The sequence below is a fragment of the Guyanagaster necrorhizus genome (assembly GCF_019112545.1).
Source record: "Guyanagaster necrorhizus MCA 3950 unplaced genomic scaffold BT62scaffold_15, whole genome shotgun sequence".
Lineage (NCBI taxonomy): Eukaryota > Fungi > Basidiomycota > Agaricomycetes > Agaricales > Physalacriaceae > Guyanagaster > Guyanagaster necrorhizus.
This window is the reverse complement of record NW_025064894.1, coordinates 917934-932031: the sequence shown is the minus strand read 5'-3', so window position 1 is coordinate 932031 and position 14098 is coordinate 917934. Positions and strand designations below refer to the sequence as shown.

General features: G+C 48.3%; 4 protein-coding genes across 4 annotated transcripts; all 4 read left to right on the top strand.

Moving 5' to 3' along the window:
- The first annotated feature begins 684 nt into the window (after window positions 1–684).
- On the top strand, window positions 685–1571 carry BT62DRAFT_192861 (uncharacterized protein). The gene is made up of 3 exons (XM_043180000.1): window positions 685–883; window positions 939–1317; window positions 1374–1571. Coding segments are annotated over exons 1-3 (525 nt in total). The 5' UTR covers window positions 685–738; the 3' UTR covers window positions 1375–1571.
- A 642-nt stretch (window positions 1572–2213) lies between these two features.
- Window positions 2214–4159, top strand: BT62DRAFT_969911 (FAD dependent oxidoreductase; the record flags this gene model as incomplete). Its single annotated transcript, XM_043188959.1, has 10 exons — window positions 2214–2322; window positions 2369–2472; window positions 2527–2562; window positions 2617–2845; window positions 2902–3032; window positions 3082–3150; window positions 3201–3338; window positions 3386–3549; window positions 3605–3677; window positions 3731–4159. 10 exons carry the CDS (start codon window positions 2214–2216, stop codon window positions 4103–4105), a joined length of 1428 nt encoding a protein of 475 aa, XP_043038892.1. The 3' UTR covers window positions 4106–4159.
- A 2096-nt stretch (window positions 4160–6255) lies between these two features.
- BT62DRAFT_994870 (uncharacterized protein) lies at window positions 6256–6927 on the top strand (the record flags this gene model as incomplete). Its single annotated transcript, XM_043190486.1, has 3 exons — window positions 6256–6287; window positions 6348–6522; window positions 6578–6927. Exons 1-3 carry the CDS (start codon window positions 6261–6263, stop codon window positions 6925–6927), a joined length of 552 nt encoding a protein of 183 aa, XP_043038891.1. The 5' UTR covers window positions 6256–6260.
- Window positions 6928–10125: 3198 nt separating this feature from the next.
- Window positions 10126–13397, top strand: BT62DRAFT_1007126 (uncharacterized protein; the record flags this gene model as incomplete). Its single annotated transcript, XM_043177308.1, has 16 exons — window positions 10126–10164; window positions 10208–10295; window positions 10352–10482; window positions 10543–10604; window positions 10682–10766; window positions 10826–11067; window positions 11169–11239; window positions 11296–11377; window positions 11431–11591; window positions 11647–11771; window positions 11804–12008; window positions 12056–12250; window positions 12315–12731; window positions 12807–12869; window positions 12930–13258; window positions 13317–13397. The coding sequence occupies 16 exons, from the start codon at window positions 10126–10128 to the stop codon at window positions 13395–13397; spliced, it is 2376 nt and encodes a 791-aa protein (XP_043038890.1).
- Between the last annotated feature and the right edge of the window lie 701 nt (window positions 13398–14098).

Genomic DNA, 14098 nt, shown 5'->3' with positions numbered 1-14098 from the left:
CCTATCCCCTATTTGTGAACAAATAAGATGTGGAAAAATGTCTCCTTCCCTTTCCAAGTGACATCCATCATCTAGTCCTCCTAGTATTAGGGGAACCAAGGTATTTTCTATGCTGCCTTTCTTGATGGTAGAAACTGATTTTTGTAGATGTCTTGCTTCACTAGCTTACCTCAAGAGCTGGTCAATTCCATCATAGATTTCTTAATTGATGATCCTAAATCCCTCAAGGCCTCCTCTCTTGTCTGTTGGTCTTTTTTCTATCAAACCAGAGTCCATCTTTTCCGTCGATTACACTTCTTGAACTTCCAGGGCTTTCGTGAATTTCACCACATGTGCCAGTCATCTCCTCATATATCTCTACAAGTCAAGACATTGGTCCTTCAGAGTGGTGAGGACGATCACATACGACACCCCAGGCACATTGCTGCTGTGATATCGTCATTTTCCCGCTTACAAGAAATAACGTTCATCTGCATCAAGTGGGCATTGCTGCCCCAAAAAGTGCGGGTGGCCCTGTCTTCTCATGCCTACCGGTACATCGATTTTTATCTCGTAAAAGGGGTCAAGGCATCCGACTTCTACAGCCTCATTTCCCGCTCTCACGACAGCCTTAGCTCATTTAGGCTTTACCATACAGAAATCAGCGGAATTCTGGAGCTCGGCAATCAACCTGAGCTGGGTACACTGGATCTAACGTTCCATGACTCGAGCTTTCTGTACAAACATTTTCGGAAAGATATGTCTTTCATTCCTCCGTTGTGGATCATTACTCTTGGCATTCTGCTACGCAACATGGCCAACATACGCCCTCTGCAAAACCTGCTTAGTGGAGAACATCACTCTGTCCGAAACCTCATTGTGCATGTGCCACGGACCACCGGTCGTATGTATATGATCACTCCTTCTCTGTCAACATTACTCATGATATATCATCTTAGTATTTAATGAGCTTGACTCTTCTCATCACCTCCGAATCTCCAGGTTACAAACCATCACCCTCGACATATGGGACTACCCTGATGACACCAGGGACCAACACCTACTCAAGTGGTGGATTGAGAATCTCAGACAGTGCATTGAGATTCGCTGTATCACCTTTTGCATCATGTTGGGTAACATGAATATGGGTGATCTTGCCGTATGGAAGGGTTTGAATGAACTTCTGTCCAAGGGCAGATTCCCTGCCTTGGGGGCAGTGATCATAACGGTGCATACAAAGCGGACGTCGATAGATGTTGGCTCAGTGAAGCGGGATATTGAAAGTCAGTTTACTGATATTCGAGTTCATGTGGTGGTTACGCGTTACGCGTTGCAATGGTTGGTTTTTTGTCATATGTCAGGCATCTGTGGCATGCTAATGGTGGTCTTTGTAGATGCTGACCGAGTGTGTTGTAGGGTTATGTCAACTCTGCAAAATTGATTAATTAGCACAATCAATGGGTTTGGAGTACTGGTAATCCATATTCTGTCAGATAACTTGCTAAGACAGGAATCAAGCGAAGCTCAATATCTTGAGTGTTGACTGGATTCCGCGACCCGTACAAGTATATTCACCGTCATGGGCACTTCAGCGAAACAAAGCATTCTCGTCGATTTGCAGACCACCGCTCCTTCTCACAATGCTCCCTTGTTTTAGGAGGTTATATATATGTGATCTGCATATGCAGCGTGAGGATACCTGAAATGCTGTCAATCCGGATGTACAACGATGGAGGGCTGGCTGAAGCTATGCCGGATCAAAAAAGTTGCCAGAATGCACTTCTGGATCGCTTCAAAGGTGTATAATGATAAAAAGCATTTTCCGACGGGATATTCGGGCTGATCGGCTTCGGGTCTCGGCCTTCTGGAACCTAAGCAAGCAATTTTGTTGATAGCCACTCTTTCGCGATTCTCACCCAATTGGAGCCCGTTGAATATAGATATGAGTGCATTTCGGTATGTCAGATGCAAGATCCTTGGATGCTATCTCCAGTCAAAGCTGTCCTTGTTTCAACGAACTTCGTGCTATGTCCGCTTTGGCTCTGCTTTGTGCGGCCATTCCTCGCTTCTCGGTTTGATCACTTGCAGATGTATATGTATTCTTCCAGGTTGCGATTGTTCCTACTTATGGGCGTTAAGGTTTGTGATGCCGTGAGGGGTCGGAATCGAATGCCGAAACGTTTTATAAAGGATGCGTCCTTTACCTAACTCCCCGGCCCTCTTTCCTCAGACATATGCTCTCCATTGCACTTTTACTGAGTCTAGTGGGAATCGCGCTGGGTTTCGACTCGTGCCAGCGTATTGCGATTGCGGTCTCGTCTGCGACAGACGTGTACTATCCTGGTTAGCATTACGTCTTCTCGCGCGGTCTTTTGCTGACCTTCGATAGGATCCTCATCATATGTAGCAGACAACGAGCACTATGCGATATCAAGCTCGCAGGCATCGAAATGTAGTGTGGAACCCGGATCTGCTGAAGATGTCGGCATCGTCGTTCGTACTTCATTATTGTCGTTTGTATCCCGTCTTTCATACGTTTCACTGTAGCTGGGAATTTTAGGCGAGACGAAGACGGCATTTGGCGTACCTGTTTTAAGTCGTCCTTTTTTGAACTATGCTTGAATGTCGCTTTTTTAGGTCAAAGGCGGCGGACATGCTACGAACCCAGGGTTTTCTTCAACAATTGGTGTCCAGATCGCCATGACGCGTTTCAAGGAAGTCACGTATGACGCTGCGACCCAGACGGCGGTGATTGGTGCAGGTAATATTTGGGACGATGTCTATGAGGTACTGGATGCTCAGGGTGTCAATGTTCTCGGGGGAAGGGTAATAGGAATTGGTGTGGCGGGTTTTACTCTTGGCGGCGGTATGTATAATGGTTATCTTCTATGATCTACGACCTGAGTGGATGCTTATATGAAGGATATTCATGGTTGAGCAACCAGTACGGCCTCGCTATTGACAATGTGGTCGCATATGAGTTGGTGGTGCCTAATGGTACTGTGGTGACCGTAACAGAAGGGAACGATCCAGATCTGTTCTTTTCGCTGAAGGTACGTGCTTTTTTCTCAGGTCCTTCTTGTTATGAAATTATTGTAATAGGGTGGCTACAACAACTATGGTATCATTACTCGATTTACCCTGAAGACGTACCCGCAAGGTGCTGTTTGGGTACGTGCACCATTGGAATTTTGGTGGCGAAAACTGACTTGTATCTCTAGGGTGGACTATCCTCATATAATGCAAGCTATATATCCGCATTTAATGCAGCGACTGTCAAATTCTGTTCAGAGGTTACTGATCCCAAGGCTGGGATGCTCATAGTATATGGATACATCAGTGGTGAGGTACTTCACATCGTCTCCAAGTCTCTCAATCTGCGAGCTCTGAATCGTATTATGAACAGGTATACCTTGGCACCCAGATATTCTACGATGGGCCTACCCCTCCAAATGGTATTTTTGACGATTTCCTCGCCATACCCGCCTTGGAACAGGACGTCACAACTCGTTCCTTCTTTGACCTCATCAATTCTACATCTGCGTCCATAAATCTTTCGGCTGGATATAGGTCCGTTGGTTTACTCCGAGCGTCCATAGCATTACTGACGGCTTACGTCGACTAGGACTGTATACAATGAAATACCCACGCTCAACTACTCCGAGGCTAACATTGAAGGGATCGTCGATGAGGTCAACGTAAGGCTGTGTCGTTTACCTTCCCTAGAAACTCGCTAATTCACTTTCGTTAGTTCTGGGGTCGCACCTTATCTGCACACGGCGCATTCGTGGTCAGCTACGCTCTCGAACCCTTCCTTCCTAGCCTTCTCGCTCACGCTTCCGCGGGGTCCTCTGCGTACCCGGGCTCGCGGAAGCAGGTCGTCCTTCCCACCAATGTTAACTTGCAGTGGCCGTCGGAGAGCGAGGATAGCGTGTTTCACGATGCTGCGAGGAGGACGGCGCAGAAACTTGGTGTGAAGGGTGTACCAATATATCCGAATTATGCTATTTATGGCACACCTGTGGTGGATATGTATGGTGAGGAGGGGCTGGGGAGGATGGAGGCTGCGAGGGAGAGGGTGGATCCGGACGGTGTCATGTTTTTGACGGGAGGGTTTAAAGTATAGTAAGGGGAGAAAGGAGAGTTATCGGAAAATCATACCGCCACAGAGATGCTCGGGGTATCGATCCAGTGTACATAGGACTTGAATGGAATGGAACACCGTTTCGACGCGGGTTCTTTCCTTCGTATTATTCCTCGTGTTGACACTGCCGAATGACAGGTTCAACATAATCCTGTTAAGAGATTGAATTTTAATTTTTGAATCGCGAGGTGAAAGTGCGGCCCGGAAGTAGCTTCAAAGTAAACGGGTCAAGGCAGTGCGTAAACTTCGTTTTCATTGTAGATGGATTGATTATTGGTAACACAGACGCTTCCCGGATAGAACGGATAAAAAGATGCCTATCAGGGATAGGAAATCTCCAAGGTTCGAAAATCGCACGAAGGCACTGTCAAGAAAAAGACATGATCGCCATCGTAAAAAAAGAAGCTGGTCGGTAGAAATGAGTGAGATGGATGAGATCAGCTCGGACGATGCTTGATGCCTTGGACGGGTGCACTGCTGTATCCGCAGAGGGTAAACACAAGTCGAACATCGATATCATATGTAGATCTTTTCGATAACAGCGTCGGTACGGAGGATGCACGCCGATAAACTATGTGCTAAAGGCAGGACTGAGAAAAATAAATATCACCCAGATAGTCAGAACAAAAAGGAGAGTACTCACCCCTTCCGTCCACCACCGCCCGGACGTGTCCTACCGTCGAACGATCTTCAGGTTAAGACTAAAGGGAGGAAAACACCGACGAGTCGGGGTACGATGCTTACCTGCACAATAGTGGCGAGGCGGAAGAAGCATGACTCGCCGGTGAAAGCATCGCAAGAAAATCATGCATGGTGCGAATAAAAAGCACAGGATTAGTAGAAATAAGTGGGACAGATGAGCTCGACAATGCTCAATGCCTAATGTCCTGGACAGATGCACAGCCACAAGAGAAATACAAGTCGAAACGTCGAAATCAAGATTCCAGTGCTGCTACAATCTGGACATCGCACAGTCCGTCTACTCAAGTCAGTCACAAGCTGAGTGTGAAATCAAATCCCAGTACTGCCAAATTTGACGAGAGGAAGAAAGAGCCTAAGCGCGACGGGCCGGGGGACAATCGAACTGAGTATAAAAATTGAAGGTGATACAAACCTTTGGCTGTGTAATGACCTTCCCGCTTGAGGGATTGGCAGCATAGGAAGAAAAGGAGGCATGCTGTGAAAGAAAACACCTGGTCAGTAGAAATGAGCGGGACGGATAATCTCGACTCGGGCAATGCACAATGCGCACAGCCGCAACGGAACGGCAAATACAAGTCGAACGTTTCCAGGGCTGCCATAATATTACGCGCTTGCGCCGAATTTGACGGATGGCGACGAGAGGAAGAAAGGAAGGAAGTGTTTATTACCGTGTCCTGAACGCAACGGGCCGGGGGGGAAATGAACTGAGCGTAAATATTGACGGCGCTGGGTTGAAAATGAAGTTCTGGCTCAGGCTGTGTACCCAGATGCGACGGGTCGGGGGAAAATTGGACTGAACGTAAAAGTTGAAGGCGCTACAAACCTCTGGCTGTGTAATGACCTTCCCGCTTGAAGGCTTGGCCTACCTTCAGTTAACAGACCTTGCCAATTGGAGGCCTGAATGCGATGTGGGACAAATGAACTGAGTGTAAAATTGATGGCGCTGGTTTGGAAATGAATTTCTGGCTGTGTGATGACCTCCCTGCTCTGAGTCAGAACTTCTGCCAGTGTCAAGGACTTGACCCACCTCAGGTTCCTAGAGTGTTTTCAGGCAGTATGGCTATCCTGGAGTTAGATAGAATGGTCTGTCATATCCACAGATGCTACAGGCAGGTGAGGAAATTTTCTGTTTTCCGGCTGCGAGATGAGCGAGTAATTGGCAAGTAAGCGAAACTTCGTCCAACAAGGTCTTGGGTGCCGGTGGCACGGCAGGCATTGTATAGCTGTAGGATTGTTTGGATTGATGGGAAGAAAACATAAGCTGGATGTACACCAACCAAACCACACAAGTAGACTCATGTCAAGTCGATGCGGACATCGCTCAGGACCGTTGACACAGTGCTCTTTGCAGATCTTCGCGAGGCCGTGCCCACTAAAAAAGCATATAAAGTCGTCGATATGAAGTCCAAGGGAACTAAGTCAACCTTGGACAAACATGCCTCGTTGGTCGCAGCACGCTGAGGTCTGTACGGGTTATTCGCCGCTGTAGGACGCGTTGCTGAAGCAGTTTTTATTTTTTCAGGATTCTTTTCGCCTTCCGGAAGGTTTTCGAAGAGTCGGATACGATGCAGACACGATGCGGTATACCTTCACCGACAAAAATGGGAAGTTGTACCAGAGCGCCCCTGGTGAGGAGTATGGTACCCTGACGCCGGTCACTGTCTCTGCGTCAACTAATAGGCCTGGAGCCTTTTCAGGTTCGCTGGCTTTTTCTTTTTCTTTTTTTCTTCCGTATCGATAGTCATCTAACAGATGGAAAAAACCCGAAGGTCGAGTCTACCGGGTCCCCTTCGACGTTCCAGGAACTTCTCCCTCCTTCGGCTATAACGTCTGCCTCGTCGTCCTCGGTTCAGAATTTGCCAGCACCGCCGCCGAAGGTGCACTTTAATGGCGCGATGCGAACTGCACTTCCCAAAATGCGGGGCGTCGTCCAGAGCCTCCGGCGATCCATTACTGGCAAGTATAGTAAGGGGTCCACCTCTGCGGCAGGCCAAGCTTCTCGTCGTCGTGAGAGTGGCAAGAGTTCATCTTCGACTACCGCGGCCAGCTCGGGTGGCGCTAGCACCGTTGACCAATCGAAGAGTTCTGAATCCAACGTTTAGGCTCGCCAGTCGAGCATTTCACTGCATGTCTTGACTTTAGGGATATCTGGATATTTGGGAGTAGTTGGCGTTGACCTGGGAGAGGAGAAATGTGGATCTGTATTTCAAATATTGCTGATCCAATTTCAAAAAAAAAGTCGACTTGTGGTTCTAAAGGCAGTGTTGGGAAGCGCCACGGGTTGAACTCAGTGGAAGACCGGTGAACAGGCGGGAAATGGACGAAAGTATCGTTCCATGGATCCGAGCGCCCTTCCTAACTCTCAGAAAAGAGAGATTTCGCCGAGCGGTCTAAATGGGACGCGTCGCCAAATCGACTGTTGGAAGGCCGTGAGAAATCTGGACGCGTTGTTGATGACTATTGATTCGACAAGTTTCTTCCCCTTCTTATCGTGCCCTTTATTTCTTCACCTCTTTCCCAGCTTCTCAGTGAACGAACGCCTCCCTAGGAGCGTGAATCTGTTTCCTTGTACGCCGGCACTCGTTCAATTGGACGCATATATTTGGTGGCAGTAATAAAACACGAGAGGCGGAATGGCTCACGATTCATAGTTGCTCGACGGTGAATCCTCCTTAGCACAGGCGAATGAATTTGTCCTCATTGTTATCGCTGCTCGCAGTTGGCATGCTCTCGTAGCCTCCTCACCAGGACGCTTGCCTCGCTTTGCGAAACCGTGGGTTGGAAAGGTGCTACTCGAGGGGCAGCATGGTTGAACATAACCTTATTTTTGTCCTCTCGATTGGCATGCGGGCGTACAATACACAGCTGAGCCTGCGAAACTTGACTGAAATGCTATGATCTTCTGCTCTCTGGTGTGTGTCTTTATTATCAAGTCTGATCACACTCTGATTCACATTCTCCAGGTTGGGTTACCCAATTATACTATTTGTTTAATGTCCGCATATTTCTGCACTGTGACGCTTGCCCGGAGGCGGTGACGTTCACTCGTGTAAATCCGAAAATGGCCCACACCACTCTTCATCGGTATCCAATATTCCCCCCCATGTTTTCCGCTGCCCTTATCTTAGGTCTTGCGTGGATCACCTTTGGAACAGACACGCCACTGGTCTTGACACACTTATTGAACTCCATGCCTGTGGGCACATCGCAGCCTAGGTCTCGAAAGCAACAGATGTCTACTACCCTGGTTTGTGAAAGTCGCCTCTTCGCTTATCGCCTTGCTGAATGAAAACAGGCTCTCTTCGTACGGGGTGGACAACAAACGCTATGCCAGCTCAAGCTCTCAAATATCAACTTACAGTGTAGAAACCTGGATCCGTCAAAGACGTTGGTGTAATTGTATGTAATCAACTTGCTCGTTCTCTTCTTATCCTGATACGCACTATTCTAGCTCGTCACACTAGGCAAGACGCAAACGTCTTTTGGGGTACGTTCTTGGAAGCACGTCTCGCCTGACGACGCTAATTTATTTCACTCATCTTAGATTAAAGATGGAGGACACTCCTCCAACCCAGGATTCTTCTCTACAACTGGCGTCCAGATCGCCATGACATGCTTTAGAGATATCACATACGACCCGGAGACCCAGACGGCGGTCATTGGTGCCGGCAATATTTGGGATGACGTTTACGAAGCCTTGAATGTCCAAGGCGTCAACGTTCTCGGAGGGATGGTATCAGGTGTTGGCGTGGCTGGCTTCACCCTTGGCGGTGGTATGCTTATGCTGATAGTTTGCCTTTCGTGTTCTGATAACTTGTTCCTTAACAGGGTATTCGTGGCACGGCAATCAGTACGGCCTCGCCATTGACAACATGGTTGCATATGAGCTGGTTATGCATCATGGTAATGTTACGACCATCTCTGTCTGGCTTTCTTCTGTCCCTGACGTTCTTGCTCGAACAGGGAGGATACAGCAACTTCTGTGTCGTTACACGGTTCTCCCTGAAGACCTTCCCGCAGGGTAAAATTTGTCAAAGATACCACGAGGAGCAGAACTGTCATGCAACATGATCATTCCAAGGACTGTCTATTGACGGCCCCGTTCAGCGCATTGAGGAAACCCGTGCACCATGACCTTACCTGTCCGGCAGCGTACCCGAATATAATGAGCATCGCAGCTCTAGGATCAATAACCTTGGAGGAGAATTTTGCCGCTGTTGCAGTGCAAGTGGATATTACGGTGGCAGGGTATATGGTAGCTCCACTCTGCGGAAAGAGTTCAGTCATGCAGCATATGAACGGGGCTACTGCACGACTTGTTGAACATGACAAACCTCCCCCTGGATACACTAATCAGGGTTATCTTCAACCATATTCCCATGTCTAACTATGAATCTACAATCGAACACGTCATCGACGACCTCAAGGTGACTTATATCTCTCCATCTCCATCCTATACTGGAAACTCAACCTTCTTCAATTCTTTTTTAGTTCTAGGGTCCTACTTTATTCGCACTATCAGAAATCTCCGCCCTTCTCTTCAACGCCGCTCTTTCGGGCGGTATATCCCATCTATTGTCGGAGATGGATACTCGGTTAGAGGAATCTTTCCCCTCTTCCAAACTTCGCCACCGTCGCAGCTGACTTGGGACTTTCCTTCCTTCCTTGAGGAAGCCTGCCCGAATTTAAAACGCCTGGATATATTGTCGGCAGGGTGGAAACAGAAACTCGGGGAATGGCACTGTCCTGGATATCTTGCCAACTGGCCGTACGCCGTGTGGGTCTGCCGATGCTTGAGTTCAGAAATCAACTTGGGGAATGTCTGATGGATGGACCTGTCGTCTACCGTGAGATTGGCCCTGCCCGCCGTGCGTTCTGGGCGGGTGTCGCGATCTCATTGCGTCCTTTGGCTGGACGGGTATTATGTCTAGTCCGCTTTAGTTTCCTCGAGCCCCCGACTGGGTAAATCTCTTTGGAAGGCTTCTGTCCACAGACGATGATGAATCATGGTCACTTCAAGATAATGACGGTGCTCAACCACGCAGTTTCTCTTTCGCCCATCGTCGCAGTCCTTGGCAATGTATACTAGACCTATATACCTCCTCGCCATTGAACACAACTGCCCGCTGACCATTTCACGAAGACAAGTTTGTGCCGTGACCCGAATTCTCAGGCTCGTCGAATAAATACAAAAGACATCAGCATATTGCCAATGTTGAATTTAGGCAGGGTGGTGGAAGTAAATCGGAATCCCCAACGTACTTAGTATTATCAGCCTTGCACGTTGCCTATTCATCATCATGGCAGGTGGGAACGTACGAATCCGCTTTGATCGACCAGTAAGTAGCACGTAGAAATTTGTCACCGCCCCTGTGTGGGAAGGTTCATATCCTCGGCATCGCGATGAACACCACCAAGGGACTATCTTCCACCGCCCAGAAACAGCAAGCTTGTCTCCTATTGGGACGTAGTAGACCCGCATTTGAAGTCGAATGGTGATGTGTCAGTTTTGGTGAGTTCTTTTAGGTCGTCTTCGTTTAGTGATCTTAGCCGTTTCTGCCAGCAACACATACTCAGGTGCCGATATATGCAATAGCCGAGAGGAACGCAGAATGTACTATTCCACGCCAAGCCTCTGGATCCGGAGCCTGCTCCGTGTACTTTTATATTAGCTATTACGATAAGTCTGGATACTGAAAGTCGCAATGTTATGAAAGGACGAGCTAACTCGGACCTTCCGCAGAAACACGAAAGATTTCTTTCTCATGACGTTACCTGGGTAGCGCAAAATTGATTCTAGATTCAAGATCTCGCGCTCGAGTTGGGATGACGTGCAAATTTTCGTAAAGCTCATAGTGTAAGATTCACCATTTTTCTGCACCATGCCTTTCGGTCTCTTGAGGCTGTTCAGGCGGATCATTACACTCGGGTCATTACTACGGTAATCACACTGCAAACGGGCCATCGACTTTGAGTCCATGTGGGCTAACTGACGAAAAGCATGATACTTTTCGTGTGGCGAATCTCCTCCGGATAATTTTCACACGCTCAGGATCATTCCATTTTTCTGTTAGCCGGCATCTCATTGATCTCTGCGTCCAAGTGGTAGGGGTGCCTGATAGCGATGATGCCATTTCGGCTTTTCTCAAGGTCCAGCACTCTCACTATGACGTTGTTTTCTTCATCGTAGAAAATTCCTTCGCTAGACTTGTTGAATGCCACGATAATATCGGGAGTTTTAGGTTTGCAACGGATTCAAAAAGCCACACTGCAGATAACTCTCGACGTGTCCTTCTTTTCCTATGGACTTCTCCCTCCTTTTCTTCCTCACATTATGCTCCAGCGCCCTCGGCGCCATATACGAACGTTTCGAAGAGCTACCGACTCTTGATTTTGATTTCATCATCATCGGAGGTTCGTTTTCCTTTTCGTTTGAAGTATGGCGTTTCTTTATTCACTTTGCATTCCAGGCGGAACGGCGGGAAACGTTCTCGCGAATCGTTTAACAGAGGACCCTAATACCTCTGTGCTCGTACTCGAAGCAGGCGGATCGTTGGTGCACCGTTTTTGAATCTCCTTTTCAACACTCTAAATCATTTCGCCAGAACTGCGGACGTGTTACTCACTCAAGTCCCTTTTTTTTCGCCCAACGTATCGACTGGGACGGCCTGGGACTGGAACTTCACTACAACGGAACAATCAGGATTGCTCGGGCGCTCCATTTCATACCCGAGAGGTTTCGGATTAGGGGGAAGTAGCGCAGTCAGTAAGTCCCCTTTGAAAGACCTGCAAGATAGATCCACTAGCCGAGGTATACCCAGATTATATGCTGTACACACGTGGATCGTCTCAGGATTACGACCGTTATGCCCAGATCACCAGGGACTCTGGTTGGGGATGGGAGGCTTTGCAACCGTACATGCGAAGGGCCAGTTCGTTTCCTCTCGTTTACTAATCTCACTGACTTGGGCTTGTTAGAACGAACGCTTCGTCGCCCCTTCCGATCATCACAACACGTCGGGACAGTTCGATCCTGCGGTCCATGGCTTTCATGGTGTCAATGCTGTTTCTCTCCCGGGATACCAGCGTGGCACGGACGGTAGCGTGCTTCAGACGACAATGGTGTTATCTAGCGAGTTCCCCTTTAATGTGGATTATAACTCTGGATACCAGCTAGGCATTGGTGAGGAGTCACACTAATGAGTATTGGGTGACGCTGAAGGTCGACAGGCTGGACACCATATACCATCGGAAACGGGACTCGAAGTAGCTCGCAGACGTCTTATCTTGGGCCTTCTTACATCGCCCGGCCAAATTTGCATGTGCTAATTCATGCGCGTGTCACTCGAGTCTTACAGTCTAATATCGCTAAGACCAGTGGGATACCAACATTTAATACCGTTGAGTTTACTCAGAACACGGGGGGTTAATACGTTTCACAGTTTTACTACACTCGAGTTTACAGACTGACATTGGCTTCATTTCCTAGCAACCACGCACACAATCGCGCCTTCGAGAGTCAAAGAAATAATTTTCTCCGCTGGTTCCATCGGTACTCCACACATCCTTCTTCATTCTGGTATCGGCGACAGGACTGAGCTAAAGGCTCTGGGAATCACCCCGACGCTCGATCTTCCCGACGTTGGAAAGAACCTGACTGATCACCCCATGTTGACTCTCAGCTTCTATGTCAACAGCACGGATACTATGGAGAATATCTATTTCAGAAACGCCACGTTTCAAGCAGAGGCGTTGGCGGAGTGGAAAGCCAATCGGACGGGATTTTTGACGGCTGGGATAGCTAGTCAAGTGGGGTTTCTTCGCGTTCCCGATAATGCAGGTGTTCTGGAGGGAGAGCCAAGCGCGGGAAATGAGACCGCGCATTACGAGTTGGCTTTTACGGCACGTAGGATTTCATCGAGACAAATTTTTTTGGCTGGGCTGAACTGAGTGAGTCCCTTATAGAACGGGCGGTTTTCAGAACCTATCCCCGATACGGGTAACTATTTTTGCGTTACGACTGTCGTGTTATGTCCATTATCGCGTGTGTGCATCGTCCCTTTCGTTGTTCTGCGCTGCTTCTGAGTATTTTTCTTTCTTGCAGGGGGGGATGTCACCATAAACAGTACCGATCCCCTGGACCCGCCACGAATCAACCCGAATTATCTCTCTCATTCGCAGGATCTCGCTGTCATGCGATATGCTATCGCCAGCGCGAAGAAATTTGTCACGGCTTCGGTATGGGAAGACTACGTCCTTGAGATCATGGCGGATATCAAGGATGATGATGATGTTAGGAATGCAGTAGGTTGTATCTACCATCCAGTTGGTACGGCAAGCATGTCTCCGGAAGGTGCGGACTGGGGAGTGGTAGATCCGGATTTGAAGTTGAAGGGTGCCAGGGGCGTGAGAGTTGTCGATGCGTCGATTTTGGTGGGTTCTTGTTCTTGTTCTTGTGTGGAACGTTAGTGTTGATTCACGTTGTGTGTAGCCGTTCTTGCCGGCAGCACATACTCAAGCGGCTGTGTATATTATTGCTGAGAGGGCGGCAGATCTTATCAAGGGGGCGTAATTATTTGAAGACTTTAGCTTAGCATTTCCGAAGAGTTCAGAGCATCGATCTGAACCGCGGCGTGATACGCGTAATACATAGGAGAATTTCCTTCGTGATACCTTCGAGATGGGATATCTGAAACAGAAAACCGTAGAATATGTTGGCACTGCGAAAGGAGCACTGTTTCACGTATTCTTGCTGGCTAAGTCGATATGCGCTTGACTCGGTCGCCGATTTTTGTCGTCTGCCACATGCATCACTTTGGTGTGCAAAGGCCAGGCCAGGCTCGGCCGGGGAAGCAATTTGTCCTTGGCTTGACGCCTCTAACCCAATGTGGTGTCGGGGCTAATACTAGGCCGTGCCGCGGCAACGCTGGTTTACACGGCCCGGAGCTGCGCGGAACCTTCTTCTCTGGCAGTATTGTTTTTAGGGTCTCCATGACTGCTAGTACATCTACGGGTTCTTCAGGCAAAAGCTCTGGCTACATCAGTCTTATTATGGTCCCTTGATTTCTTAAGCAGCTGAGACTGGTGCTTGGCTTGCAGATATTGATTCCTCGGACAATGCTCAAACCACAGGGGAAGACACCAGTCAAATGCACATCAGTATTTGAGCGCTACTCACTACTACTACATCATTATAGCATTTCTAGAAGACATATTACAGCACACGCAATGCTGTTCCCTCTCATGTAGCCAGACTATCTACCTTATCTTTCA

Coding starts and splice junctions, on each gene's coding strand:
- BT62DRAFT_192861 (XM_043180000.1), top strand. CDS start 739: ATGTCTTTCATTCCTCCGTTGTGGATCATTACTCTTGGCATTCTGCTA. Junction 884..938: donor TGTGCCACGGACCACCGGTC/GTATGTATATGA, acceptor ATATCATCTTAG/TATTTAATGAGCTTGACTCT.